The following is a 25725-nucleotide window of genomic DNA, read 5'->3' as shown; positions in this document are numbered from 1 at the left end:
AACTATAAATGATGTAAGCACCATGTGTTGTGCAAGTCCTTGGTGTGAAAGCTAAAACAAACATCCTTGTTCCAAGTAATTATTACAGTGTGCAAAATGCATCAAAATGCATCAGTATCGAAGGTCCACCTCAGGATTAATTTCAATTGTCAAAGTTCTGAAAAGCTTTATAAACAGATTTTTAAAAAACCAAAAAAAGTTTTGAAAAAAAGTGTTGACCTTGTGTACTCTTAAAAATGTGTGGAAAAGTAACAGAAAACAGCAAATAAAAGGGGTAGAAAATGGACCTTTAAGGTTCAAGCTCAAGACTACAGGCCAAATGAGGCCACAATATGTAGGTCCCCAGGGTCAGATCAAAGGGAAACAGAGCTACAGCCAAATATTCGCTTGGAGTGAGCAGCAAGCTGCGCCAAATGTTTTTCAAGCAAAATTAAAGCAAGGAAGAAAATGTCAGGCTTCAAATCATAGAACCAGCTGTAAGTAAAAGTGGAAATACAGGGAGCATGAGTACTGTGACACTGTTTTGTTAGGAAAATTAAGAAAATGGCAGCTCAAGCACGAGCAGACTTCAAACAACATGGGTTGTACAACAAGGCAAGTGAGTCATTCTCATCCTACAGAAGGAACTTGGAGTTCTTTTCCCATGACCAATATTACTTTTGAGCTGGAAAACAAAGCTGAAAATGCTGCAGTGAATGAACATAACAAAATAGCATTATTAAAGAAAATTCATTTCTAAATTCACAGGTCTGCAGAAAGATGAGGATATTTCATATGCAGAGGTAGTCTAGAGTTGGCAAGAATATCCCAATCTAGAATCTTGTGAAATAGTGAAGAGTCTGTGCAATCAAAAGTTGTAAGAAATAGTGAATGATAATGTCAGTGCACTCAAAAGACCTATCAAGGGTATTGGAACTTTGGAGAGCTCTTGGATTATCCATTCTAAAAAAGATTTGTGTATGGCTAAGAATACAAAAGAATTCAGCTGAAGCCATCAGGCAACAAAAACCATTACATTTGATGCGGCGTGTAGGATTGCAATTTGCATGGAGATGGCAACCAAGAAGAATGCCAGATGTTATGCTATCCTACATTCAAAGGACAACTCCCAAAAGCAAAGCAATACCAGCTAAGACATCATTAGGACCATGGAGCCCATGGTTATTAGTCAAAAGTAGATTAAATCATTTCCTTTTGCTCATCAACATGCATTCAAAATGCTTAGAGGTCAGACATGTAGATACATGTATAACAATGGAACATACCATTGAAGAATTGAGATGGATTTTTGCCATGCATGGAATTATTGATAGAAATAATGCCCAATAGTTCACTTCACGTTTATTTAGGACTTTTGTGCAATGTAATGACACTTTGGGGAAGGCGAAAGTAATTTCAACTGAATGAAAGAGTCAGAGTTATTAGACTAGTGAGAAAGTATGAGACATGGCGATGAGAAGCAGTCCAAATCTGCAGCCCAAAAAAGTACTCTGATCCAATTGGAAATTACAGCAAAATCAGATGATCACAGCAAGAGACATAGCTGAAGGAAATGAAATGAAGCACAGTGATTAATCTATTCCAATTATCAATTGAAAAGTCAAGGGTCAATTAGTGTTCAAGAGTCACAGAACCCAACAAGTCAAGATGTTGCAAGTTCCTCACCATCAGAAATGAGTCCATGATTGAAGTTAAACCATCTGACCAAACCATTCAACAAGCTGAAGAAACAGTAACTGTGCATAACTGTGAACACCATTTGCACAGGTCCACTTCAAAGTGGGAAAGCAGTGCAATGTATTGTTAAATATGCGTATGAAGCACGTTCTTCGTTTTAACAGTTGAAACAAACATTGATGTTCAAAGCTCCTGTGTTCTGCAATCAGTACAGCAAGTAGAACTTAGCAGAACTCAAGCAGTGTCTATGGCCCATCCTAGGATACATTATAAACACAAAATGATGAAGAGAGGGGGTGGGGGGCTGGGGAAAAACACCCTCTGTTCTGGAAATTCTTCCACTGTATTTGAACCAGATTAACCAAGTCTAAAGAGTCCTTTGAATTCAATTTGAAATATAACTGCTGACAGAAGGACACAGTGACTTCCTTTGATATCTGATTTGAGTTCAATTAAGTGTATTTAGTGACTTGACTTGGGTTGTAGCATTCATGAGTGTTTTAATTTTAACATTATTTGGAAGTATTTTTAAAACAATTTTTAAGTGATTTTGAGATTGAATGTTCAGAAGTATATTTAACATTGAAAGATATACACAAACATTCCACCCAACAAGAACGTTGACAGCCAGCAAGCCTGGGGTCAGACCTGTCAGTTATGCTTGAAGAAGGATGTTCAATCAGCTGGGTGTCAATTTCTTTGCACAAGACTGCACCCAGGGGCCACAACGAGAAAGCAGGTTCTGGGGCAGTCAACTGCCAAACTCAGGTGACTTGATTTATCAGCAGAAAATCTGGTTCAATAAGATTACATAGTATCACGGTTTTATTTTGAAAAAATGGGGAAATCATATTTGATAAATCTAATACAATCTCATGAAATGTGGAAAATTGACAATCAGGTTGCATCAAGTAACTAGAAAAGTGCACGTACATTAAATGTTCAATGCCGGGGTGGAGCATAAAGTCAAGCAAGTCTTGGGTTTAGTGTGACTTCATCCTGTGAATTGTTCTGGTCTCTGTAATTTAGGAAGGACTGGCTTGTCTTGGAGATGTGTGACAAGATTGATTCCTAGAACGAGGGGTTCAATGAAGAAAAACCAAGTAGATCAGCATTGGATTGGTGGATATCCACTGTGGCTTAGGAAAGGTTCTAAATTGGAGAAAGGCCAATTTTGTGGAAATGAGAAAGGATCTAGGAAGAGTGGATTGAGAAGTTGTTTTCTGGCAAGGATGTGCTCAGTAAGTGGAAGGCCCTCAAAGGCGCAATTTTGAAAGTGCAGAGTTTGCATGTTCCTGCCAGGATTAAAAGGCAAAGTTATCAAGCATAGGGAACCTTGGTTTTCAAGGGATATTGGCAATCTGATTAACAGAAAGAGGTGTATAGCAGGTATAGGCAACTAGGAACAAATGAGGTACTTGAAGAGTATAGAAAAAGTAGGAAAATACTAAAAAAGGAAATCAGGAAGGCAAAAAGAAAACATGAGGTTGCTTTGGTAGATAATGTGAAGGTAAATTCAAAGGGTTTCTACAAGTATATGAAGAATAAAAGGATAGTAAGGGACAAAATTGGTCCCCCAGAAGATCAGAGTGGTCATCTATGTGTGGAGCCTTAGGAGATGGGGGAGATCTTAAACAATTTTTTTGCATCAGTATTTACACAGGAAATGGGCATAGTGGATATGGAAGGAAGGGAAACAAGCAATAGAGTCATGGAACATATAGAGATTAAAGAGGACGAGGTGCTTGCTGCCTTACAGCGAATAAAGGTAGGTAAATCCCCTGGGCCAGATAAGATATTTCCTCGGACATTGAGGGAGACTAGTGTAGAAATTGCAGGGGCCCTGGCAGATATATTTAAAATGTCCTTAGCCACGGGTGTGGTGCCGGAGGACTGGAGGGAAGCTCATGTTGTTCCGTTGTTTAAAAAAGGATCTAAAATTAAGCCAGGTAATTACAGGCCAGTGAGCCTGACATCAGTAGTGGGTAAATTATTGGAAGGTGTTCTGGGAGATCGGATATACAAGTATTTGGACGACCAAGGGCTGATTAAGAATAGTCAGCATGGCTTTGTGCGTGGTAGATCGTGTTTAACGAATCTTGTAGAGTTTTTCGAGGAGGTTACCAAGAAAGTAGATGAAGGAAAGGCTGTGGATGTTGTCTACATGGACTTTAGTAAGGCCTTTGACAAGGTCTCACACGGGAGGTTAGTTCAGAAGGTTCAGTCACTAGGTATCCATGGAGAGGTTGTAAACTGGATTCGAAATTGGCTGTGCGGGAGAAGACAGAGAGTGGTAGTGGATGATTGTTTCTCAGACTGGAGGTCTGTGACTCGTGGTGTGCCTCAGGGATCTGTGCTGGGGCCATTGTTGTTTGTTGTCTATATCAATGATCTAGATGATAATGTAGTAAATTGGGTCAACAAGTTTGCTGATGACACTAAGATTGGAGGCGTTGTGGACAGCGAGGAAGGCTTTCAAAGCTTGCAGAGGGATCTGAACCAAATGCAAGAATGGGCCAGAAAGTGGCAGATGGAATTTAATGCAGACAAGTGTGAGGTGTTGCATTTTGGAAGGACAGATCAAGGTAGGACATACACAGTAAATGGTAGGGCACTGAGGAGTGCAGAGGAACAAAGGGATCTGGGAGTTCAGATACATAATTCCCTGAAAGTGGCGTTGCAGGTAGACAGGGTTGTAAAGGAGGCTTTTGGCATCCTGGCATTCATAAATCAAAGTATTGAGTACAGGAGTTGGGATGTTACGGTGAGGTTGTATAAGACATTGGTGAGGCCAAATTTGGAGTATTGCGTGCAGTTCTGGTCACCTAACTATAGGAAGGATATCAGTAAGATTGAAAGAGTGCAGAGGAGATTTACTAGAATGTTGCCGGGTCTTCAGGAGTTGAGTTACAGGGAAAGATTGAACAGGTTAGGACTTTATTCTTTGGAGCGCAGAAGAATGAGGGGAGATTTGATAGAGGTTGACAAAATTATGAGGGGTATAGACAGAGTTAATGCGAATAGGCTCTTTCCACCTGGATTAGGAGAGATAAGTACGAGAGGACATGGCTTTAGGGTGAAAGGGGAAAGGTTTAGGGGGATCATTAGGGGGAACTTCTTCACTCAAAGAGTGGTGGGAGTATGGAACGGGCTGGCATCTGATGTAGTAAATGCGGGCTCACTCTTGAGTTTTAAGAATAAGTTGGATAGATACGTGGACGGGAGTGGTCTGGAGGGTTATGGACTGGGTGCAGGTAAATTGGACTAGCGGGATAATGTTTCGGCACAGACTAGAAGGGCCGAATGGCCTGTTTTTCTGTGCTGTAGTGTTCTATGGTTCTAAAGTGAGAGATGATCTCACCGAATCAGATAAGAGGAGTTGACAGTGTAGAAACTGATGAAAGTTTGCTCATGCTTGAGAGTCCAGATGGGACACCGTCAGAAAAAGGGGTCAATTATATAGGACTAAGATGAGATTTCAGAAGGCCATGAATGCTTGGAATTCCCTTCTCCAAAGCACTAAGGATCCTCAATCATAAAACACATTTAAGATCAGGACTAATAGATTTTTGGCTCCAAGGAAATCAAGAGATTTACAGAGATCTACAGCTAACTTAATTATACTTCTTCCCCACCCCATCACACCCCCCACCCTGCTTCCTATAAAGTCTGTACTCCATTGTCAAAGTTCCTCCTCCTCCAGGGCATTTTCTCCAATAATAAGACACTCCATAGAGGTGCCTGTGAAATATCTCATAAACTCCCCATACCTTTGCTCAGAACCTTATCCTCCTGCACAGAGCAAGAACAATGTTATCCTGGTCCTTAACTCCCACCTCACCAGCCTCTGCATTCACAAGTTCTGGCTGCTCCAAAAGGATTCCATCACATTCCACTTGCCATTCAGCATTTTAAAAGGATCGCTCCCTTTGCTACTCACTGGTCTGCTCTTGCACCCTCATCTATCAATCCCTGTCATTTGGCACATTCCCAAGCAATCACCTGTCTTCCCCTCCTACCATCTGGTGATACACTTGCACTTTTTCCAATGCAATGCACACTACATTCAATGCGGCCTCCTCTACAGTGGACAAACCAAACACAAGGCAAAATTCTGGGGAGCAATTGTGTTCAGTCTGCAGAACTGAACATTGCCTGCCGCTTTAGTTTATCATCCTACCCCGACTCTGACCTTCACATTTGTGGTGTCTGGCACTGTTATAATGAGACCCAACACAAGCTTGAGGAATAATACCTCATCTTCTGATACCTCATGCTGCATCCTTCAGGATTAACTATCAAATTCTTCAACTTTAGGTAATGTTCAGGCATCAGGTTAGAAAATCTGCCCATTATTACAACACCCCACCATGGGCCAACACACTCGTTATCACTGATCACCTCAGGCAATCTATTGCTTGCTTTCAACCATTTTCCTTTCAGATGTCTTATTTTAAGTAACAGTAGAAATGTTTGCTTCACAGTTTGCCATTTTGAGGTCCAAGTATTGCTGAGCAGATGCATCTGCAGTTGATAAAAAGACTTCACAGGAAAATAAAAAAATATATAAATGTCAGCAAAGGATGCCTTAAGTTGAACTGTGAATTAGTTGAATTTTTATGGACATGAACCTTGCAGCAGTGAGAATGTATAAGTGCACAATGTGAAGGATCAGATTCTTTTTTTAAGCAAATGAAGCATGATTACAATCATTTTCTTCCTTTTGATTTATTCCTATTTAATTAATCCTTGGCCTTACTCTTTAATTACAAAAGAATTTTCTTCAAAGAACTGCCATTACCCTCTGAAGGGCTCGATCTCCTCTTGAAATTTAGAACAGATGTCACTCGTTTATCTAACCCCTTTGCCCAAATTCACATGATTATCCCAATACTTGGTGGCAAATCCCATCACTTACCTTCATTTCATCATGTCCTTCATTAATAACAGGAAATTAAAAGCAACAGTAGCTTTCCTATGAATTCCTCGCAAGCTTTGGACTGTGAACTCTCCAATAAACATTCTTTTTAAAAGCTCTAAGTTTTCAAATCCAGCTCTACAGAGGGATTAGAGTAGTACTGATCAAAACCACCAGAAGTTTCCTTGTTCATTGCCGAGTCTGTATTGTTAGTTTATCTTAGCCAAGTCAATAGTTGACATGTCCTCAGTATCCTGATGTACAAAGGATACAAAAAATCTTCCATTATCCAGATACATGTTTTGTAAAATCTGCTTTGTCAGATGAAGGTAGCATTTGTAAAACCAATGATGGCTTTCACAATGAAATAGCTGCTAACACTCATTGTCTAGGTTCATAAATTTAAAATTGGTCAATGCTGTGAGGCACAAGAGGATGCTTAAAAGTGGCAGTATCCTCAAGAGAGTGGATGGGAGAAGAAAAGGACATCAAGACATTGGTAAGGTTGCATTTGGAATATTGTGTATAGTTTTGGTCACCCTGCTATAGGAAAGATGCCACTAAGCTGGAAAGAGTGCACAGGAGATTGACAAGGATGTTGCGAAGACGTGAAGGACTGAGTTATGGAGAGAGGTTGTGCAGCTTGGGACTTTCTTCATTGGAGCGTAGGAGAATGAGGGGTAATCTTATCAAGGTGCACAAGATCATGAGAGGCACCAACAATAATGAATCTAGTTAGACATGCAACATCATCAATGAATCTAATTAGATATGCACCATATCTAATTACGCACAGTCTTTTTCCCAGGGTTGGCGAATCAAGAAATAGAGAGCATAGGTTTAAGGTGAGAGGGGAAAGATTTAAAGGGGACCTGAAGGTCAAATTTTTCCACCAAGAGGGTGGTCAGTATATGGAATAAGCTGCCAGAGGAAGTGGTTGAGGCAGGTACATGAACGACATTGAGAAGGGACTTGGACAGGTACATGGATAGGAATGGTTTTGAGGGATATGGGCCAAATGTGGGCAACTGGGACAAGCTCAGATAGGAATCTTGGTCGGCATGGACCAGTTGGGCCGAAGGGTCCTTTACGTGCTGTAGGACTCTATAAATGATCCATTTCTTGAATGCACAATAAAAATACAAAAATATGCAAACTGGTTCACAAAGTGATGCTTACAGGGATTAGATAATTTGAAGAAACAAATCTAAATGTGATAAGAATTCATGGTGTGATTCAGGCACCGATAAATCCTTTAAAAATCCTTTGATCTCACCTTTTCACACTTATTGCAATTTTGGAATTCCACAAGCAAGGTTGCACTGATTTACTAATGCCTGCTTCACACCCAAATTTACAGGAATTCAAGTTTACTTCACATCACAATTTAAGGTTAAGCAAGGTGTGGAACGTGAAGCTTATTTATTCTTTAGTGAGTTGACATACCTCTGTGAATGCAGCAGAGCTCAAGTGTTTCAAAAATCATCCTCAAGCCAATGCAAGCACACAGCCTATAATGAGACCTGTCAGAATCGACACACTTAAGCTGAAGATCAAACTTTTTATGGTTGGTTCTTGAGAAATGTAAGTCAGTCCAAACTTTCTGAAGCATTTCATCTTCCAGCTGCCATTAGCTGAAAATTGAGTTTGTGCATTATGTATATAAGATTTTGACTATCTCAGCAGAAGGCCAAATTCCATCTTAGTTGTAAACATGCAGTCTAGCCAGGAATGGACATTTTTCACATAACTTAGGCATGAGAGAATGTTGTTAGTATAGCAGCAGAACTGGTTTTGGCCTTAAAAAGTGAATACATCTCTCTCTTATTGAAATTAATGGCTAATGAAGCTTCATCTGAATTTCAGAGTTCTGAGTCTTTATAGCCAATGGCTTGATGAGTAAAGAATTTCTTTTACACGCAGTATGAAATTATTGTGAAGCAATCAAATTAACAATGTCAAGAGTTATGTTCTCCAGACTCAAGGCAATCATCTGAGGTAGTTTTATTCGCCCATCTCATTATGCATTGCCTTGCCTGCTTCATTGCTGAGGGTTACATTGCTCTTGTGGCTGAAGGCTAGTTTTAAACCTGACATCATGAGCTAAAATCATTTATGTGACAGCTCAAACCAACTGGGCCACTGTGTCTCAAATCAGCAAGTCAACAATGTGGGAGTATCTATCAAATGTGCTACTATGACACACCAGTGCATCAGTATGCTGTGCTGGCACAACCTAATTGGCCTTTACTTGGTGTTTCAGAGATATTAAAAAACATTTTTTAAAGTACTATATTGCTTATGGAATCATGTACCCAAATTAGCAGGTGATGTCTAAAGGGAAATTAACTATCTCTGTTCTAGACAGTCATGATATATAACTCAACTTCCTATATAATTGCTCGGAAAATTTAATAGACGTGGTTACATTACAACTCATGTAAAATTCAACCTAATAATGCTAGTTGAAGGGTCTACAAAAGTCAGAAGTGACACCGATAGCTGATCTGTAATGTGCATAGAATTCCACACATTATAGTGCAATAAAAATGATAATTAACAAAAAAAAACAGAGCTTAAAACCTCTCATCAGGACTCCAAAATCAAATTTTAATGAAACTATTATGGAAAAGCTGCAGCTACTGTGGTCATAATCCCCATTGTCCAGAAGGCTTGTTTTCAGTTCGCAGCCTGTACTGATTTAGCCCATTTGGGTAATTAAGTGGGAACAATGCTAGCAGGTTGAGTTACCAGAACATCGACAAACATTGGTGAAGAATTGGAATAGCAAAAACAAATAATTTATAATAGTTTGCAAAATGTCTTTCTGATCTCTATCAAGTGGCTCCTGAAGCATGTACAGTGCACTGGAGATCATAGTTCAGATAAACTCAGCTGTGGCATTTTCACACAGAACAGAAATCCAACCAACAAGTAACTGATGACTAGTGTTTCAATACCTGTTTGCAGGAAAATAAAATTGGAATTATTGTGGAGTGGGAGAGGACTGAAAAAGCATCACAGAAAGCCATTGGCACATATGGTCAGCTTTCATGGTTCCTACTTTCTTTTTCAAATCATGATTCAAACATAGAACAGAAGTAAAATAGTTTGAAGGAAAATAACACTTTACTTACCCATCTGTTTTATCTTTATCAGGTTCTTTCACCCAAAGACAAGAAGTTACAGAATTCATTTCTTGATGGTAACCCAAAGATGACTGATTAGACAGTCGAGGAAGATTGCCAGGTGGTCTGTCATCCTCAATAATAACTATGTCATCTTGGGTCATGTTCACTGTTGGGGACATTTGGTAGTTACCTGTTTACAGAAATATAAGGTTTATAGCACAAGAGTTATATAATGAATTATACTTTATGCATCATTATAATATTATAAAATATTTCTACAATGCACAGATATTTAATTTTCTATTTACTCTTCATTCCCGTCACTTTTTTTGCAATGCTAAAACCCCAGTGTCCTAATTAAGGATGAGAATGTACTTTACATTTTTGGTACTGAATCTCATAAGCTCATTTGATGATCAACACAAATTTCCCTTCAATGAATGAATTTGCAAATCCCTTCTCCAGTTTGAAAATATTAAAAGTAGTAATGAAGGCAAGGCTGCATGCATTTTATACCAGACTTTTGATCTTGTGTGTACTACTGGGAGAGCTGTGGAACAGCAGCTGGACATTTCTCCGCAGGGAGGAAAAGGAAAAACAAAAACAAAAAGTTAGGAGCTGGGGTGCACTGTAAAAATAGACCAACAGGTGACTTCCCTGAATTACAGGGAAAGGTTGGACAGGCTAGGACTTTATTCCTTGGAGTGAAGGAGACTAAGGGGCAACCTGATAGAGGTGTATAAAAACATAAGGGGCATAGAAAGGGTGAATACACACAGTTTTCTTCACAAGGAAAGAGAATCAAAAACCAGAGGATATACATTCAAGGTGAGTGGGGAAAGATTTAAAAGGGACCTGAGGGGCAACTTCTTCATGCAGAGGGTGGTGCATTTATGGAATGAGCTGCCAGAGGAAGTAGTTGAAGCAAGTACCTTAACGTCATTTAAAAGGCACTTAGACAGATACATGGATAGGAAAGGTTGAGAGGGATATGGGCCAAACTCAGGCAAGTGGCACCAGCTTAGATGGGCATCTTGGTCAGTATGGAGAAGTTGGGGCAAAGGGCCTGTTTCCCTGCTGTATTACTCTACGACTAGTATATGGACTTCTCTTCTGGAAATCTAAGTTCAAATCCTGCCACAGGTTCTTTGGAATTTAAATGCAAGTTATTAATTAAATTTCAGATGAAGAGCAAATATTAGCAATGGTTCACATTCAATTATCAATTTTTAAAACGAAAGCCAACAGGCTCTTGTAAAAACCCTTCTAGTTCACGAATATCCTTAGCTGGTTTGACTTGCATGCGACTCCAGACCACAGCAATGTGCTTGACATTTAGCTGCCTTCTGAAATGGCACCGTTAGTCATTCAGTTCAGGGGTAAGTAGTGATGTCAATGATGCCCATATCACATGAACTATTAAATGCTAATAAAATTGGCTAAAATCATTAAACAATTATTTAAAAAGGCTTGTAACAACCGAATTATGTACATTTGTTTTGGTGGGTTAAAGTAGATACTCAAGTCTGCAGTGCTGAAGAAAAAACAACTGAGGAAATCAAACATTTATATGCCAGACTTAGTACAAATTCAAATTAATTAGTGGTTTAAATGACCAACAGATGTGGGGAAATGCTCTCTCTCTCTCTCTCTTCCCTCCTCAACAGATGTGAAGCTATAGGAATCAGAAGATACAAACATGTTGAATCCACACAGAAATCTATTATTCTTGAGACAATACTATACCCTTATAAACAACGTTATTTACTTAATGACCACCTGCCTATTGAGAATGGGAGAGATGCCACTTTGGGCGATACTCAGATTCGGTCGCCGCACTAAAGTGCAAAAGTCATATTATGTCAGCAGAATGGAATACATTCTCTACAATATGATCCAATGATGATTTTAAATCTCTGTTCTCTCCTGCCATGTTAAGATTGATTGCATGTAATAAGCAGGTAGTGTTCTGAATAAAACTCCAATGTACCTGCATATTGCATATTACATCAAAATAAAAAGGATGCAGTTGATCCATGTTTCTGAAAACTCAATTTATTCATTGACATTCTATTCGTAAATTCTAATAGGCTCATAACCAAACAGTTTTTTTTATTTCAACGGTCTTCAGAAGTAACTCAATGTGTCTGGGGGCTGGGTGACAGGAATGACAGAACTGGAGTAATTTGCCAGCATTTGTTCTAAATATTCAAAATTCAGTGCTCCAGAGGCGGAGTTAAAATCGATGCCCAAGTCTGTAATGTCAGAGTAAAACCATTTGGTGTGTTCGAAATTGGTACTTTAAATTAACTTGGTAAAATTGGTAAACAGCTCCACCTTCAATGCCATAATTCCAAGCAAATTCATCTCCTTACTCCTAAACCATAGAACCATACAGCACAAAACAGGCCCTTTGGCTCAACACCTGGGACTCAACACCTCCCTTTGCAACTAGATCCTTGACTTCCTGACCAACAGACCGCAATCAGTAAGAATAGGCAGCAATACCTCTGCCAGGATTATTCTCAACACCAGTGCCCCACAAGGCTGCGTCCTCAGCCCCCTAACTCTACTCCCTATACACTCATAACTGCGTGGCCAGATTCTGTTCTAATTCCATCTACAAGTTTGCAGATGATAAAACTGTAGTAGGCCGTGTCTCAAATAATGATGAGTCAGAGAAAAGGAAGGAGATAGGGAGCCTAGTGACGTGGTGACATAACAATTTTTCCCTCAGTGTCAGCAAAATAAAAAAATCTGGTCATTGACTTCAGGAAGGTGGGTGGTGCACGTGCTCCTGTTTAATTCAATGGTGCTGAGGTCGAGAGGGTTGAGAGCTTCAAGTTCCTAGGAGTAAACATCACCAATAGCCTGTCCTGGTCAAACCACATTGACGTCACAGCAAAGAAAACTCATCAGTGCCTCTACTTTCTCAGGAGGTTAAAGAAATTTGGCATGTTCCCTCTGACCCTCACTCACTTCCACCAATGGACCATAGAAAGCATCCTGTCCAGATGCACCATGGCTTGGTTCATCATGGCAACTGCTCTGCCCAAGACTGCAAGAAACCTCAGAGAGTTGTGGACACAGCCCAGCACATCACGGACACCAGCCTCCCCTCCATGGACTCTGTCTACACTTCTCGCTGCCTCAGTAAAGCAGCTGGCATAATCAAAGACCCTACCCACCCCGGACATTCTCTCTTCTTCCCCCCTCTCATCAGGCAGAAGATGCAAAAGCCTGAAAGCACATACCACCAGGCTCAAGGACAGCTTTTATCCCGCTTTTGTAAGACTATTGAATGGTTCCCTAGTATGAAAAGATGGACTCTTAACCTCTGCTAAACCAATTTACCAATGTAATTTTCCAATTTAAATTGGTTTGATATCGTCACATGTACCGAGGTAGTGGAAAAAAGCTTGTGTTGCATACTGTCCATACAGATCATTTCATTGCAACAGTGCATTGAGGTAGTACAAGGTAAAACAATAACAGAATGCAGAATAAAGTGTTACAGTTACAGAGAAAGTGCAGTGCAGGTGGACAATAAGGTGCAAGGCCATAACAAGGCAAATTGTGAGGTCAAGAGTCCACCTAGTCCACAAATGCCAGTGGACAAAGTGTCCCCTATCTGAGTAGGCACTCCTTTTGCATGCAACAATACAATAGCATGTCCTTGTGACCCAATGCTTTAAAGCCCCTTGGGTTAATGTAAATTACACGACATAAATCAAACATGAATGTGGCACGCTGGCCTTCATCAGTTAGGGCACTGAGGAGAGAAGTTGGAATGTTATGTTGCAGTTGTACAAGATGATGGTGAGGCCGCATTTGGAATATTGTATTCAGTTTTAGTCACCCAGCTATAGGAAAGATGCCATTAAATTGGAAAGAGTACAGAGGAGATTTACCAAGATGTTGCCAGGACTTGAGGTACTGAGTTATGGAGCGAGGTTGAGCAGGTTGGGACTTTATTCAATGGAGCGTAGGAGAATGAGGGGTGATATTAGAGAGGTGTATAAAATCATGAGGGGCAAAGACAGGGTGAATGCGCAGAGTCTTTTTCCCGGGGTTGGAGAATCAAAAACGAGAGGACATTGATTTAGGGTAAGGGAGGAGAAATTTAGTAGAAACCTGGGGTACAATTTGTTCCACACAAAGGGAGGTCTGTGTATGAAATGAGCTGCCAAAGGAAGTGGTCGAGGCAGGTACACTAACAACATTTAAAAGGCAATTGGATAGATACATGGATAGGAAAGATTTAGAGGGATATGGGCCAAATGTGTGGAAGTGGGACGAGATTAGATGGGAATCTTGGTCAGCATAAACTAATTGGGCTGAAGAGCCTATTTCCATGCTGTATGACTCTATGAATGGTTGAATTGTGCAGAGTTTCCAAATTACATTCAGCCAAAACAAGTTAATCACTTTCAAACAGCCTTTCTCATCAATTCTGATGCATTGAAAAAGAAAAAGCATGAGAGCAGCTTATTTGAAGCACTGAAAGGAGACAAATTTGACACTAAGTACTGCCAATCCAATAAACAATATTAAATGAATATTTCCCAAAAAGTTGCTCCTTTAGTTTCCATGGATAATAGGAACAGCATGAGAACAGGTTACTTTTTGCTTCTCTTTGCCAATAATGTTGTTTGGCATCTATAAAGGAAATAAAATTCTGGATGCTCAAACTTAAAATGTCCTGAAGCAGGCTTCAGCTTGAATTTCCATTCTAGCACAAGGCCCAAATATTTGTCTTGATTTTCCAAATGGAACTAGTTATTTTAACTCATTCCACAATGAATTTAGTTATTGGGTTTGAGACCGGCTTTCCTCTTATGTTGTCATTTAAAAATGGTAGTGCATGTGTTTAAGGGTCACAGTAATGCATTTGAATCTGAGGATTTAACTCCATGAAAACATGAGGCCAGACCATTCCACCCAAATGAGCTGAAACTAACTTCTGGCAATTATTGATTTCAAAGTGAAGGAGTTTGGATAGTAATGAAGTGGTATTCCACACATATTTCCTGATACTAAATGAGAGCTGTGCTATTTTATGGAGTCCTGTGAGGTTGCTGCAAGGGAGAAATATACTGCCCTGAACATGAGGTACCAGCACAATTCTGTGTGAAGGGAATTAAGGTACCAACAATGCCAAGGCATCTATTGGTGACAACTTCAGTACTTATTCTAAAGGAAGAGAAATAAATAAGACCATAAGTAGGAATAAGTGTAACCCGACCGTTAAGCTTAAAATGATTTTGGGGGCAACAATCTCTTCAGAATCACAATGTAGTTTTAAAAAAAGGAAATTCAGTCCCGAATCCATGCCAGCTATCTGCACCAATCTACTCACCTGCTCTTTCCACAATGCCCTGGATGTTATGTTCACCAAGTAACCATCTCATTCCCTTCTGAAAGACTGGCTCTGTTCTGACATCATTAAAAAGCAGCAAGTTCCAGTTCATAACAATTCCCTGCATAAACAACATTTTCCTCACATGACCCCCCTGTACCTTTTGCCCAGCACTTGAGATCTGTGCCCCCTGGTACTTGAACATTCCACTCATGGGAGCAGCTTCACTCTGTTAACCTTAAGTCTATCATGATTTGTACACCAAGACTCCTCTCCTCCAAATGTCGTTAGCACCAAAGAGAATAATTCCAGTAACCTTGCAGCAAAAAAAAATCAAGATTGTGACAACTAAAGAATCTTTCATCAGGAAATTTGTTTGGGCCAACTTGATTTATAGTGTCATAGAGTAGTACAGCATAGAAGGCGGCCCTTCAGCCCACCCTGTCTATGCCAACCATTATGCCTATCTACACTCTTCCCACTTGTCTGCATTAACCACATCCCTGTGTGCCATGGTCGTTCAACTACCTGTCAAGATGTCTCTTAAATGTTGTTCCTGTTCCGGCCTTCACCACCTCCCCAAGCAGCTCATTCCAGATATCAACTACTCTTTGTATGAAAAATTGTGCTCCAGTGAAAACAGACTGAGCCCATTCATTTTTTCCTGATAATTCAAGCCCTCCAATCCAGCTAACATCCTTGTGAATCTTTTCTGCACCCTCTCTAGCTTAACCATGTCCTTCCAGAATTGCACCCGAGTGTGACATAACCAACAGTGAGCTGCCATTCCTGCCCATCCCTCAACTAGATTTCCGTCACATTTGTAATATCACAATTCCATGTGCCGATCCATGCCCTGAGTTCACTTGCCTTACCTTCTTGCTGATAAAGTAAGCAAGAGGCTTCTTGCTTTAAAGTAAATGCAGTTTATAATATCAGACCTTCCTCACTACCTTTCCTGCTCCTGCCTGTCCTGCCAAATGGACTTGTTAATTTCCTTCAACTTTCACCTGTTAGACCCGTATTTTGGGTCCCACCCCACTGCCAGACTAGTTTAGAACCACCCAAGTAGCACCAGCAAATCTCGCCACAAGGATAATGGTCCCCCTCCAGTTCAAATGCAACCGTTTCCTCTTGAACTGTTGATTTCATTCAGCTTGGTTTAATAGAACGCTCGCCTTACAAACATTTATACAACTCAGTTTAGGAGTTTCCAAGCACAGATTATAATCTCGTTAACACTTTGGCAGAACATGGACAATTTTCAACTCTCACCTAAGAGCCTGCAGGTTGGAATGCAATTTTGGCAGCTCCACGTTATTCCTTATATGCACAACTAAGTATAAAGATCTTCAGTTTATTTTTTGTAGGCTCTCCAAAAAAAGTGAGATAATGCATGATAAAATACAACATGTTACTGATTATAGCACCATTAAACTGAAAATTAATTTCTTGTCCCAGCCAAGCTGAAAAAAATTGTCATCTTGCCCTTGCTTCACTGTTTTTGTAACCTCCTCCAGGCACAAATACCGCTCCTCCAATTCTAGCCTTGTGTATATCCCCAGTTTTCTTTGCTCTGCCATTGGCTGCTGCATCTTGATACAGCCTTGGCCTGGAGCTCAGAAATTTCCTCCCACAACCACATTGCACCCGCTATCCTCACTTAAGACACAGCTTTAAAACGTACTCCCTATCACTTGTCCCAATGGTGTCAAGTTTTGTTTGATGATCACTCCTGTAAAGAATGTTATGTCATTTTAGTACATTGAAGGGTCAATACAAGTGTGAGTTGTCATTTTTAGCAAAAAAATTAGCAAAAAGGAAACATGTTTTAAATTAACATATTCAGGATTGGATCATCTGAAAATGGTAATTCCTTTTAATTGGCTGCCACAAAACAACAAATTTCACAACATACAAGTCAGTGATAATAAACCTGATTCTGATGATATTCCAGGCTACATCACTAAATAACTAAAACTAAATTGAATAAATGCATTCCAAGAGGTTGGGGTGAAGAAAATTAATTGGACAGTTAGACAAAGTGAATCTGTATTAATAAAGTACAATAGAATTTAAAACATTTCCCAGCAGTTCCAGCACAGAAACTGTTCACTTACTAAATCTTGCAGTGACAAGAATGTAGGATGCAAGTCTCCTCTTGGGCACAACTGCATGATGAACAATTAATTTTTAAAAATCTGTTCACAGGATATGAATATCACTGGCATTGTTGGCATGTATTGTTCATTCCTAATTTTTCCTGCACCGAGGAGACAGTTAAGAATCAACCACATTAATGAATCTGCAGTCACAATACGGGCCAGTGCAGTTAAGGGCATCAGATCTCCTCCTCTGAAGGACATTCATGAATCAAATGGGAGTTGACAGCAATCCAGTAGTGTCTTCATGCCCATAATGGAAACAAACTTCTTTTTCCTCAAATTCCAGGTTTATTTCATATTTCCTGAATTTTAAACTCATCACCTGCCATTGTGTGATTCAAACATCCCTACTAACACTGTACAAAAGTGACATAGATCAAATCATGTTTTTCCACCAAATAATTAGAAATATTAACTCAACTGTAATTTTGAAATCATCAGCTTTGCGTTAAAACTTTAAGGGCCCAGTACAGCTTCCAACATGGCTATGCAAACATCTCCTAAATCTATCAAGACATGTTCATGGACTCCATAATTGACCCCATAAATTTTCTATTACGAAACAACTGGACCCTTTCACACTGCCACATATGGAACCAGTATTGCATGCAAGTGGTAGCACAGGGGCACAGCTAGCAGAGCTGCTGCCTCAAAACACCAGAGACCAGGGTTCAATCCTGACCTCTAGTGTTGCCTTTGTCAAGTTTGTATGTTCTCCCTGTGACCACATAAGTTTCCTCCCATATTCCAAAGACATGCAAGTGGTAGGTTAACAGGTCACTGTAAATTTCCCCTCATTTGTGGCAGAATCAAGGGTGATCTGATGGGAATGTGGGAGGATGGATTACAGGAAAAATTAGTGGGGAGTGGGATTGCTCTGTGAGCTGGGATAGCTTTGGTGGGACAAACTGACATTTCAAATTGTAAGGAATATGGAATAAGGTATCTGTAAACACTAACTCACTGTGAGAGCTTTTAAAAATCATTTGAGATTTCCTCAAACACAAACAAGTGGGTTGTTGTTTAAAATTACTCATACACTTTCTATTCCTGGTGTGTGCTAAATTTGTGCGGACAACCTAAACCAAGGTTCCTCTCCTGATCATGACCAGTGATTTCAAACTCATATAATCAGTCATCCAATTGCCACCTGACAGGTTCAGCATCTGGCTCAATCATTAGTTTGGAGTGTGAGGCAGTGGCCAGAGCCTGAGTGGGGTGTGTGGCCAGAGCTGGGGTCCAAACTGTGGGCCAAGTTGCAACTGGACCCTCGGTCGGTGTCTGGAGCACAAGGATCAGGAATAGGTCCTGTGGGCAGGTTTGTAGCTGAAGCTGAGGTCCAGTGTCTTGTATTTTTCCCGCTCCCTGTATACCCACAGTGTTCACTGGAAAATTTATGATTGTACTGTGTATCATACAGGAAAAATATTGAAATAAAAATATGTTTGAGTATTACTAGGAACAACATCCAATAGTTTGGAAAATCGGCAAGCCCAGCATCACCAAAATCCCTAGCGTGCCAGATTATCAGAGCTTCACTTTTGATAAAGATCAAAATTGACAGTGATGTTACATCACCACCCCACGACACACAGTGTAAAAAGTCTTCCATCATTATCTCAAACATGATTTTTTAAACACAAATTTGTTGAAAAGATTTCAAGTTTTTAAATATAAACAGACAACAGTACCCATGGACTGACTACTATTTTCCATTCTCTCAAAATCTCATTGACACATAGCCCTTCACCAATATTTCAAATCAAGATTGGATATTATTTGATATATTGGGATCCTGATAAATGCATAACAGACCTGGCAAATAATGATTTACTCAATGAGCATTCCTTTACACAACTCTGAAATGTAGCTTGCTGATAAATATGTGTAGTATCATCTGTGAACCATACATTCAGCAATTAGGTGTTCAGAACACTAGGATATTTAGCAACCAAAAACAATTGAGCTTCCAAAATGATCACACCATCTTCAGCTGCAATCAAGCAATGACTCCATTTAGTTTGCAGAACATCAAAATGAGAATAATGAAAGAGGTGAATTTATTTAAAATAGTCACCATCAAGCCACTACACTCCAGCAGTAGATGTTGAGAAATATCTCAATACATCACACAGTGCAGAGGATCAACAGAAAGTACCACATCAAATATTGAATGGCTTGGGTGCACATGTAAATGAATCATAGGAGAGGAAAAGATGTCATTAAGTACAGTCAGGATGCAGACAGCTCTTCTTTCAGAAATTCTTTCTGAAATCTAACAATCACTCTTTGGAACAAATTAAATGAGAATGAAAGGTGAGAAGCTGTCATTCAGCCCACCATTGCTGCAAAAGTGTTAGATGTTCAACAGGTGCCTTCACAAGTCCTGAACTCTTCTACACAATTTCTTTACAAGCTTCCTATATCCAAGTACTTTCTACCTTAATTTCAACTGGGACTGTCCAAGAATTCGCAATTGAATGACTGCAATATTCTGTGAAAATAACAGCAGCTTCTGGTGTCCTGAATCCAGAAGATGCTGTCAGTAATACCTTCCTCCTCATGCAATCCCCTACTGCAGTATTTGCTGAGGTAATCAATACAGCATTAACAACTTGATTGAAACAATGATATTAACTTAAATCCTTTGTGTGCAATTCTCACCCTAAAAACACTGAAAACTTTGTGAAGTTTGATGAGCTACAACTAATTTTTTTAACATACCAATGAAAAACAATCTGGTTGCATGTGTGGGGGTTTTGTGAGGTGTGTGTGTGTGTGTGTGTGTGTGTGTGTGTGTGTGTGTGTGTGTGTGTGTGTGTGTGTGTGTGTGTGTGTGTGTGTGTGTGTGTGTGTGTGTGTGTGTGTGTGTGTGGTGTGTGTGTGTGTGTATTTCAAAATTTGACCAAATTTAAAAAATTGCTATTCCCTTAGCAGTCTATTTAAGAATGTTTACAATATTTCAACATCCAGTTAAATCCACGTGTATGTTCCAAATTACAGCCTTAGAATTCATCTTTGTTGCTGGGTGCTATAGATGAAAAAGAAGTGACTTTGCAGCAACTGACATAAAGAAAGAGGAAATCCAAGATCTAGATATTGCTGAAGCTTTCTGGGCAGGTTTCTTCAAGGTCAGCAGCAAAATTCTATCCCTTCAATTGCTGACTGGAAAATACAGCATCTCAAAAGTAACATTAGATCTAAAACAAAAACTATGCAAGAAAATTTTTCTGATATCCATCTTCCTCTGTGCAGCAATAATTCCATGCCTTTTTGCGCCTATTAAGCAACAATTGGGAATCTTTTCCTCTCTCAAAAATCCCTTCAATTACTCCAATGACCTCAAAAAAAGAGATAAACAATGATTAGAATTTAGAATATAAGGGAACACTAAAGCAGAGACTGTAAACTTGTGATGGAAGGAAATAGTACGAATATTTGAAAAGCAAGAATAAATACATGTCAGAGATAAGAGCAAATTAAGCTGAGAGTTGAAGGGTTTTCAGCAGCACTGGTGTGATGCCTACATTGTGAGCTATAATTTTGAGGATTCCAAATGGCTTTGTAAACAGCATACCAGAAACAAAATAATGCTGGAAAATTGAATTAAAAATATTGAAGTTCTTGAAGAAAGATCAACTTTGTTTTGCTCTTGTTACGGGCCAGGTTGCTATTTGGTGAATGTTCCTTCAAGGCACCTGGACAGTAGAGTAGCTGTGTGTGTGTGTGTGTGTGTGTGTGTGTGTGTGTGTGTGTGTGTGTGTGTGTGTGTGTGTGTGTGTGTGTGTGTGTGTGTGGTGTCATCACAACAGCAAAATAACTATGTGCTGGCTGCTTTTTGCTCAGTGAGTCAAAGAAAAGCAAGGGGGGAGGGGAGGGGAGGGGGGGACTGACTGACTGACTGCTGGTCTCCATAACAATGGATGAAGAACAATAGCTGTATCTGTCACATACAATCCATGTATGGATTTTTGGAGGAAACAAGTGGAGTCCACTTGGTCATTAACCTGTAGTGGGAAACAGGTATTTATGTGGGTGGCCATGTATCGAATGCCTTTGGGGTGGCAGATACTTCAGAACAAAGTAAATGGAGATCATCAGTGATTGAAGTGTCATAGGGGTTCCATCATGGAACATTTGGATTTTGTAATTTCTCTCTATATTCTCTCTACATTTTCTCTTCAGTCAAGGGTGGTTTTGCAAAAGCCTTTGCTCACGTTCCACCTCATGACTTGCTGAACTGAACTTTGAGAACTATTCCTGGACTTGGAGTTTGGGAATTTGCCACACACACACACACACACACACACACACACACACACACACACACACACACACACACTTCGAGTTTAGTTTTGGGGTTAATGTTTAACATGTAACGTTTTTAATTTTCTTATTATTACAAGTAGTTATTAATAAAATAGTTTTTAACACTTGTACATGACTCAGTGTGTTTCTATTGTTACTGGTATGTGACACTCTCCACAGATGCTACCTGTCCTGCTGATTATTTCCAGTATTTTTTGTTTTTATTGTAAACCCGGGCACCAAAAGCAGTTCACTAATATGAACTGCACAATAGGAAGTGATTTGGTGGAAGAGGGTTCAATGGTAAAATAGATTTGCTTGGAGACAATTCTAAGTTCATTCCTGCGAACCAGGAAGGAACTAGCAATGTAAAACACTTGACTCAAATGACAATTCAACCCACTATAATAATTTTGCTGCAGATTTCTACCCTATAAACACAATTTTGCAATCCCTTTACATGAATGTTGTTTGTTGGCAACATGGGCACAGAGTGCTTATTGCCAACATCATACCAGCAATAGAAAGGCAAATCCAGAGGTGTGCAATACTGCATGTATTACTCAGCAAGGAAAATAACACTATAACCTGCTGCTTCTGAAAAACACATGAAATTCTTTCCTTCACTGTAATTATGTACTTGCCTGATTACCCTCTCCCACAGGTTTCTTTTGTTCATCTCTTCAAAGGTATACAAGGTGTTCATTTGTCTTCCTAACATCACTCCTGTCAGTTCTTATAATTAGGCAAATGCACATGCCATTCATTATAGTACATTGTACAAGTTAACACTGAAGAAATATTCTTCACTGTGTAGTTATTTAAAACACACTGTTGCTAATGCATATTATATTCTTCCAGTCAATTGCCAAAACAAGTGCTAAGATTCCTCAAGCTGCCAGTGATAATCAGGATCTCGGCAGTAAATACTCAAAATAAAATTGTTATTTGCCCATTTACCATCCTGCCCCCAAGAATTTTCATGGGCACATTTAGAATTATAAACTGAATTGACTATATCATAATCACCCACAGGTTTATATGTGTAATTAACATAACAGTAAATAGCTCATATCACATTAGGAAAAACATAACTGGTTCCTTGACATCATAAACCACAAAAGTATTTATCCATGTCTGATTGTGCAAGTGGAATTGTAACTATCTATGTTATTACACATAATATAGTAACAGTTTCAGGCAGAAGAGGCTCTTCAGTACATTCAGCTCATCACAACACAATGTTTCGGTAACAAAACAAAGAAGTTGACCAGAATCCAAGCTTGAACCCAATTAAGAAATCTTGTTCCTGTCATGGAGAAATTCCCCTTGTGAGTCTCTTAAATTGTACATAATTTGATTCACATGTGCTCAACTATTGTCCACGGTGGTAAAACCCACTACATCCAATTGTCCAAATCTTAATCATTGTCAAAAGTTTTTGCCATATTTCTACCCAACCCATCTTATTCCAAAGAGAAAAAGAAACAGCTAGAAAAGTCAACCTATTCTCACACCATTCCTCGAGGTTCAAGTATAAGCCATGCAGCCCTTCCCTGATCATTGCCGTTACATAAGTGACTTGGAACAGAAACAACATTATTAAGCTATACAGATAATACCTTGAATTGGGGAGGTCAGTTCAAATAAATCCCAAGGATTTGAGCAGCTTGGATCTAACCTTCTCAACTTATTTGAACAAGTGACAACTCACACAGCAGCCAGTCGAGCCACTGTCTCACAGCACCAGGCACCTGGATTCAATCCTGACCTCGGGTAGAGTGTGGAGTTTGCACATTCTTCTTGTGGGCACGTGGGTTTCCTCTGGGCGCTACAGTTTCCTCCCAGATCCCAAAGTCACGCAGGTTAGTGGGTTAATTGGTCACTGTAAACTGTCTGTAGATTGTAGGTGAGTGGTGGAATTAGGGGGGAGTTGATGAGAATGTGGGGAGAATAAAAATAACAGGATTAATGTTGGGTAAGTGTAAGTGGGTGGTTGATGGTTGGCGCAGACTTGGTGGGCTGAAAGGTCTTTTTTCCATGCTTTATCTCTCTGCGACGAATGGATTGCGGCTAGTCCTCTGGCAGTTGTGTAATTAAGAATTCTTGAAATTCAGTATGGCAACACTAATTAAACACAAAACTGGAAATTCAGACTACGCTTTGAAAAAGGATCAGAGATTGATTAAAAGGTATAAGGGGAACAACAATCAAATTTTGTTTGATAATACTCCTGTGAAATGACTTGGAATGGGTTATCATGCTAAAGCCACAAGCTAAGCATAATTCAAGTTGCTTAGCCTCTGGATCCACACCACAGAGTTAAATCCTCTCCCTGGTCACACTCTCAAGCTGAATTCCAGCTGGTAAATTTGGCATCTCCTTTGGCCCTGGAGTGAACTTCCGACGACATTCTCCACAACTTCCAGTTTACTGACATTGGAGCAAGTTTTCCATTCTGAAACCAAAGCTAATGGCAGAGCATTTAGATGTATCTAGCACTGGCATCAGCCTAAGTTGGCAATGGCATCTTTCTTTTAGTCCCCACTGGGTGCAGCTGCCACCTGTGTGCAACTCCAGTGGACTCCTCAAGGAGTCCATCAGCGTAGTGTAATCTACCTCAGACACTCTAGTTGTCATGCTGAGACATTTGCCCTCACCCTGTGCCAGGTTAAATCTACTAGGCAAGCACGGGCATTCCTTATTCGTACCAGACCATGAAGAATGGTAAATAGTTATATTTTTATTCGTTATTTTAGTTTCAAGGTTATTATTTTATTTTGGAACATGCACTAGATTTGCAGTTTTTTGAAATATAAATTTTTGAACATTTTTAACATGATGATACAAAGCTACATGGCAGAGTGAGCTGTGAGTGGTATGGAGAGGCTTCAATGGGTCGAGACAGGCAAAGTGAATGGGAAAGGATATGGCATATACAAGAGCAGAGATCACTTACTGCAATGACAAAGGGCTTGGGTTACACCACACATGGAAAATTGACTCAAAGGAGATGATTCAAGGATGTTCTCAAAGCCTCCTTGAAATAGGACAATATCCCCATTGATTCATGGGAATCTTGGCTGCTTAAAGGGAAGCAGGAACATTCAAGATGACATTGAGAACCTTGAGACAATTTCATTGGGAGAACACAGAAGTTCAGCATAAGTGGCAGAAAAAGCATGCACACACACTGCAGATCCCACATTGGCTTTATGAGCCACAGCAGAACCCATCACCTACAAAATTGAAATGTAATCAAGTCACTGAAGTCATCTTCAATCTTGAGGAAAGCTTTAAGAGAAAACTGAATAAATGGTTTAGTTTTTGGACCTGACCAACTTGACACCTTAGTCTCATTTGTTTGTTTAAACGAGCAAGCAGGAACATCTGTGCCCCAGAGATCACTGTAAGCAAGTGGTCTGCAGTTGAGGTTTATACATGAAATTATGAAGACGTGAAACAAAATTCTGAAGAACACAGAACAATAACAGAGGCATTTGATCCAAAAATGCCATTTTGGAATCATCTGAAAATTTGTGGAGGGTGGGATTAATGAACAAAGGATTTGTGGCAGAGAAGCACGAGTCATTAAAAGCTAGGTTTCAAGCACAAAGGTTAATGGAAAGCTGGGCTTCACTGTAAGGTACAAAGAATAAATCAATGAAGTATTATTTTTGTCTTATGAAATAGTAGACTGATAAGGCTCATTACTGCCCAATCAATCGCTTCTCAAACAACAAAGTTATAGAAGGTGTCTGACTCACCAGAGGGTGTTTCACAGAAGAGACCACAATGCCAAACACCTGCACTTTGTAGCAATGGCCATCCTGAGCTCCCAGTTGCATGCCATTTCAACTCCTCTCCCCATTCCCACACCAGCCTATCTGTCCTCAGACTCCTCCACTGTCAGGGTAAGGCCAAATGCAAACTAGAGGAACAGAACCTCATATTCCGCCTGGGGAGCCAACAACCCAAAGGCATGAACATTGAATTCTCCAGTTTCAGGTAACCCACATCTCCTTCGTTGTTTTCTCTCTCCTCCTGATCCACCCAGGTCCTCTCGCACCCCGCCTTCTTTCCATACCCAACCCCACCCCCAACTCTCGGTTTCCCAGTTTCTTTCCCCTCCCCCCACCTACAATCCACATACTCCACCCACTCAGG

At 39.9% G+C, this 25725-nt stretch overlaps 1 protein-coding gene across 11 annotated transcripts in view; it reads right to left on the bottom strand.

Moving 5' to 3' along the window:
* The window catches only part of pard3aa (par-3 family cell polarity regulator alpha, a), a 655359-nt gene that overhangs the window by 189884 nt on the left and 439750 nt on the right, over positions 1-25725 (bottom strand). For all 11 annotated transcript variants that reach the window (XM_052015672.1, XM_052015675.1, XM_052015670.1 and 8 more), the window contains one exon: positions 9733-9916. In XM_052015672.1, the coding sequence (XP_051871632.1) occupies positions 9733-9916 (184 nt within the window). The remainder of the gene's footprint in view (positions 1-9732; positions 9917-25725) is intronic.

The sequence above is a fragment of the Pristis pectinata genome, chromosome 5 (genome assembly GCF_009764475.1).
Source record: "Pristis pectinata isolate sPriPec2 chromosome 5, sPriPec2.1.pri, whole genome shotgun sequence".
Classification (NCBI taxonomy): Eukaryota; Metazoa; Chordata; class Chondrichthyes; order Rhinopristiformes; family Pristidae; genus Pristis; species Pristis pectinata.
This window is presented reverse-complemented; position numbering and strand designations above follow the sequence as displayed.